General features: G+C 44.2%; 1 protein-coding gene across 1 annotated transcript in view; it reads left to right on the top strand.

Annotated features, from left to right (window-relative positions):
- Positions 1 to 4,108: 4,108 nt before the first annotated feature.
- The window catches only part of LOC102205202 (piggyBac transposable element-derived protein 4-like), a 2,867-nt gene continuing 782 nt past the window's right edge, over positions 4,109 to 6,193 (top strand). The window contains exons 1-2 of the mRNA XM_005747479.1: positions 4,109 to 5,374; positions 5,620 to 6,013. Coding sequence (XP_005747536.1) covers positions 4,109 to 5,374; positions 5,620 to 6,013 — 1,660 coding nt within the window. The remainder of the gene's footprint in view (positions 5,375 to 5,619; positions 6,014 to 6,193) is intronic.

Here is a 6,193-nt window from a genome sequence, read left to right as displayed (position 1 = left end):
ATCCAACATCTAATGGAGTCTATGCACTTATGCAAAATCTGTAGCTTGGAAACATCATGGGGCTTAAAGGAGATATATAACTGAATATCATCTGCATAGCAGTGATACGAAATGTCCTTAAAAGTGCTCAATAAGTGTTGAAGAGAAAGTAAATACAGCAAGAACAATAAAGGCCCCAAAACTGAACCTTGTGGCACACCATAGGCAAGAAAAGTAGAAGAGGAACTGTACTTAGAGGTAGCCACAGAAAAGGATCGTTCATGCAAAGAGGATCCAAACCAGTCCAAAGCAGCCCGATATACCCACCCAGTGTCTCAGCCTGTCTAGCAGAATATGATGGTCCACAGTATCAAAGGCGGAGGTCAGGTCCAACATCAACAGAACGGAGCATTCTCCTGCATCACATCTCATCAAAATGTCGTTGGAGACTATAAGAAGTGAAGTTTCAGTAGAGTGAGCTCTACGAAAGCCAGATTGGAATTTATCCAGAATGCTGTATTCATCTAGAACAGCTATAAGCTGCTTAGCCACAACCTTTTCGAAAATCTTAGCAATGAACGATAATTTTGAAATCGGTCTGTAGCTACTAAGAAGAGAACCATCAAGCTTAGGTTTTTTTTTAACAGTGGGTGAATAACAGCATTCTTACAGTAAACAGGGACCTGACCAGAAACCAGTGAGGTATTAATAATTGTGAGCACACGAGGACCAATATGAAGCGCCTTGAGGCGACTTATGTTGTGATTTGGCGCTATATAAATAAAATTGAATTGAATTGAATTCAATAGACTGAAAGACATTTTTAAACAAAGATCCAGGTAAAATATCAAGAGAGCAGGAGGATGCTTTCATCGAATTAACTAACTTGACCAGCTCTGGTAAGGACACAGGTAAAAATCTTTCTAAAATTACAGGCCTAGCTTGAGTTGGAGCAGACAAGAGAGACACAGAAGGAGAGATATTGTTCCTCACGTCACTGACTTTTTCAACGAAGAAAGAAAGAAATTTTTCACAATCTTCATTTGATGAAATTGGGACAGCAGGTGGAGCAGGAGCAACAATATCACTAATGGTGTTAAATAGTACCTTGGGGTTACCTCTGCTCTTAGACACTAAGTCTGAGAAATAGGCAGCCCTCGCATCTCGAACTGAAGTGTTAAAAGAGACTAAAAGGTCCTTTAAATGAAGGAAATGGACATGCAAAGTCTTTGTTGTGGAGTCTGACAGCAGTGAGGAGGAAAGACCTGCGTTCTCTCCGTCCCAAATCGTGGGTGCTGCAGTCTGCCACTGAAGGAGCTGCTCAGTGCTGTCAGAGTCTCCTGCATGGGGTGGGAGATGTTGTCCTACAGGGATGACAGCTTAGCCATCATTCTCCTGTCACTCACCACCTCCACTGGGTCCAGAGGGCATCCTAGAACAGAGCTGGCCCTCCTGATCAGCCTGTTCAGTCTCTTCCTGTCCCCAGCAGAGATGTTGCCGCCCCAGCAGACTATGCTCGTAAAAGATGGCTGAGGCCACCACAGAGTCATAGAAGGTCTTCAGGAGTGGGCCCTCCACTCCAAAAGACCTGAGTCTCCGCAGCAGGTACAGCCCTTTCCTGTAGAGGGCGTCTGAATTATGAGTCCAGTCCAGTTTATTGTTCAGATGAACACCAAGGTACCTGTTGCTGTCCACAGTCTCAATGTTCATACCTTGGATGATCAGTGGTTGCAATGGAGGATGTTTGTGCCTGCGGAAGTCTACCACCAGCTCCTGGGTTTTACTAGTGTTGATCTGGAGGTATCTGCTGGCACCAGTCCACAAAGCCTTGGGTCAGTTCTCTGTACTCCTTGTCGTCCCCATCAGTGATGAGGCCAACTATTGCAGAGTAGTGATGTGCGATACCACTGATTTCCTTTCCGATCCGATACCAAGTAATATTCAGGGTGGTATCGACGATACTGATCCGATACCGATACTTTGTACAAAAACATTTTATTTATTGTATCTCAAATTATAGCGTCATAATGATTACAGGACATCAGATTTCTTGTTCTTATCACTTAATAATGCAGAGTTCATCATATAGAAATAAAAAAAACCTGAAGTTGTGTGCTATTTGAACACGTTGCCTGCCTGCAGCACTAAAGGACTCCATGAGAGACGTCTGTCTCGCCCTAGCAGCACCTGTCCCTGTCCTCTTCTTCAGTTCGCCTCAACATAAGCTCGTCATATTCTGTGATATGATTTACTCTGAGGTGTTTGACAAGGTTAATGATGTTGCCACAACCATACATCAATATTAAAACAATAAAAGGCTTGAACTACTTCAGTTGTGTGTAATTAATCTAAAATATATGAAAGTCTAATGTTTATCAGTACATTACAGAAAATAATGAACTTTATCACAATATGCTAATTTTTTGAGAAGGACCTGTATAAGTCACTTTGATAACTTAAAAATGCTATTGTTTGGCTTTTTCAGTATTTTATTTGTTTGTGAGTAAATCGGTTTGGCTGAGATTAAAGTTATTAGATTAGATTAGATTAGATTAAATAAAACGTTATTAATCCCTCGGGAGGGTTCCTCCGGGGTTTTCACACAGCTGAATAAACGTCAAACAGAAAACTGATTAAACAGAAGTGTGAGACGGTCGACAGTTTAAGTCAGCGCCCGGTTATATTTTAGATAGCAAGGAGCAGACGGCAGAGTTTCACTCCACCGAGGGAGCTCATGACGTACTACCCGGCTTTCTTTAGACCGCGAAGGCCGGGTCCTCAGGTGGAAGCAGCCACAACACCTCACTTTTTTGCCACATGTATCGCAAACTGTTTGTGGAGGTAAAATACGTTCGTACATGACTCCAACTACGCTCAAACATTGTTGTGAGTGAGCACGCCAGCGGCTGCGAGACATTTATACCGTAATGTGCCGTATTTCGCACAGTTTCTTATGAAAGGCGGAAGAGGAAGTAGTTCCTTTGAATGTAGACAATCCGAATGATATAGTTTCTTTCCACTGTGTTCCTGTTAATGATAAACTACAAATTTACCCTAAATTACTAAAATATCGATATTTTAATGTGAAAATCGATTCTAGAACATAAATGATTGGTATCGGAGGAATCGATATTTCAGGATCGATCCGCACATCACTATTGCAGAGTCATCAGAGAACTTCTGCAGGAAGCACTGGATGGAGTTGTGGGAGAAGTCTGCAGTGTAGATGGTGAAGAGGAACGGTGCCAGAACCGTTCCCTGTGGGGCCCCCGTACTGCCGACTACCCAGTACGACACACAGCCCTGAGTCCTCACATACTGTGGTCGGTCAGTGAGGTAGTCCAGAATCCATGTAGTGAGGTGATTGTCCACTCCAGAGTTCTCCAGCTTGTCCTTCAGGACCGTGGGAAGAATGGGGTTAACCCTCGTGTTACCCTAGCAAAAAACGGGACCATTTATGGTAATTTTCGATTATATATATCAGTCACTTTAAAAGACCAGTTGCATGATACTTGCCCAGGATGTGAATTTTAGGATTATTTTTAAAATCAATGATCCCCTCTATGGTGTGGTGTATAGTAAAGGAGATTCACATATTTACCCCCTCCCTTTGCCCTTGTACCATTTTGGGCCCCATTGACTCCCATTATAATCACATATTTTCGATATACTATAATCCTGACATGTGATAATTTTTTTCTCGTGAATACCTAATGGATCTAAGCCTCTGCCTTCAAAATATAGGAAAAATATGTTTTGGATCCAATGAGCACAATATTAGGCACAGCACCACCATAGACATTTTCAGTGGTTTTGAATGCAGGACATGGTTATCTTACCTTGCAAAATGCATGACAATAAAACATCTAACCACCATAAAATGGTATTGTGTGTGTCTGTGTGTGTGTGTGTGCATGTATGAGTGTGTGTGTGTGAGTGAGTGAGAGAGAGAGAGAGAGGGAGAGAGATTATCAAAGGCCAAAGGGGCTGTGTTTATGGTTTTTTTTGAACGAGAGAGCCTCCTCTCTCTTATTGGATGCATGGTATAGTATGTTTATGCAGGTGCACCTTTGAAGTCTATGAGAATACTTTGCAGCCTGGTCTGAGTGGTCATTTCTGCACAGACACCATGAAGCGCACACTGAGTTTAGAGGAGGCTGTTGCTGCAGTTTTGCACTCTTCAGAAAGCGAAAAAGATAGCACAGGCAGTGGAGATATTTCTGGCAGCGAAGAAGGGGAGGAATATTTGCCAGGCACAGAGGAGCTTTGCAGCTTGTCTGAGGAGGAGGAGGAAGACGAGGAAGAAGAGACAGGACTGGAGGCTGACCATCAGTGGAACTCTAGAAATGGAGAAATCATGTGGCAACCCACCCATGAAGAGGTCCTGCCATTTTTTCCTCCTCCCATTTTGACCCCAGGACCAACCCACTATGCTATTGCAAGGATCAGTAGCCCTGTGAGCATGTTCAGTCTTTTTTTTGCGGAGGACATTATGCAGTTAATCCTGCATTTTACAAACCTGCAGGGCAAGAGGTTGGTGAAAGACTGGAAAGACACAGATGAGGAGGAGCTGCGGGCCTACATGGGGCTTCTGATCCTGGCTGGCCTGTACAGGTCGCAACATGAAACAACAACAAGCCTGTGGGATGGGGAGACAGGGCGTGTTCTTTTTCCTGCCACCATGTCAAGGAAAAGATTTGCACAAATTAATCTGGCAATCAGATTCGATGATCTACTTTCTCGCCCAGGTCGCTACAGGGGGGACAAGCTAACTCCCATAAAGGATTTATGGACCAAATGGAGTGACCGCCTGCCCAAATTTTTCAACCCAGGGAGGGATATATGTGTAGATGAACAGCTGGTCCCTTTTAAGGGCCGCTGTTCATTCAAGCAGTATATGCCCTCCAAACCGGCTAAATATGGGCTAAAGATCTGGGCCCTCTGCGATGTGCAGACCTCCTATGCCTGGAGGCTTCAAGTGTACACAGGAAAGTCTCCATCAGCGAGCAGAGAGATCAACCAAGGCATGCGGGTGGTGCTTGAATTGACAGAGGGGCTGCAGGGCCACACAGTCACCACAGACAATTTTTTCACTTCATTTCCTCTTGCAGAGGAACTGAGGAAGAGGAGGATGGCCCTGGTGGGCATGCTGCGGTTGAACAAACCTGAGCTGCCCCCACAGCTGCTGAACATTCGACAGAGAGAAGTTCTGTCCTCTCTCTTTGCCTTTAGCCGCAACAGGGCTGTCGTATCTTACGTCCCCCAAAAAAGGAAAAATGTTGTTGTGCTGAGCACCAGGCACAGGGAGCCTCAAGTCCAGGACTTTGGAAAGAAAAAGCCCCAGATCATCCTGGACTACAACAAATGCAAAGGGGCTGTGGACCATCTGGACCAGGTAAGCACAATTATAAGTCATTCATTCATGCCAAATTGTTTACTGTTTCTCATTGTTATAACTGATAAAGTCAGATAATGTGACTATGACAGTTTTGATATGAGATGATAATTTTAGACTATGATAGTTTTGATAGTTAGGGGGGGGGGGGGTGTCTAGTTTGATGCCCACGGGCAGAAAGAAGCTCTTGCTTATGGTTGGATAAATCTGTACGTATCATCTGATAATTTCTTTTTGTTTTGCAGGTTTGTGGCACCTACTCCTGCCGTTGGCAGACACGTAGGTGGCCCATGTGTCTGCTCTACCACATGATCGATGTTAGCCTCTACAATGCTTTCATCCTCTTCACCGCTGTGGAACCAGAGTGGAACAGAGGAAAGCGCTACAGGCGGCGTCTGTTCATTGACGAGGTTGGCAGAGCCCTTATCACCCCAACAATGATGACGAGAACACGGCTACCCAGAACACCATTTGCAGCCAGCCTGGTCTTACAGGCCCAGGGGAAAGAGGAGCAACAGGAGCAGCAGGGGCAGCAGAGGCAGCAAGAGCAGGAGGAGGAGGAGCAGCGTTCCATGACACGAAACCAGTGCACATCGTGCAAAAGGCGCAGGAGAATTCGAATGAGCTGCTGCAAATGTGGTGAACCGGTCTGCAAAGTGCATTCCAAAATCCTTTGCGGTTCATGTTACAAGATGTAAATAACATCTTTGTTCAGTTTGTTGTTTTGTTTGTTAGGCTTAGTTCAGTTTGTTTTTACAATAAATTTTCATTGTTCCAAAAATAATAATGCATCCAAATCAATGTTGTTATGAATTATTT

The sequence above is a fragment of the Pundamilia nyererei genome, unplaced genomic scaffold (assembly GCF_000239375.1).
Source record: "Pundamilia nyererei isolate P.nyererei 1_Seehausen unplaced genomic scaffold, PunNye1.0 scaffold00198, whole genome shotgun sequence".
Taxonomy (NCBI): Eukaryota; Metazoa; Chordata; class Actinopteri; order Cichliformes; family Cichlidae; genus Pundamilia; species Pundamilia nyererei.
Note: the sequence above shows the minus strand (reverse complement) of the source record. Positions and strands in the feature narration are given on the sequence as shown.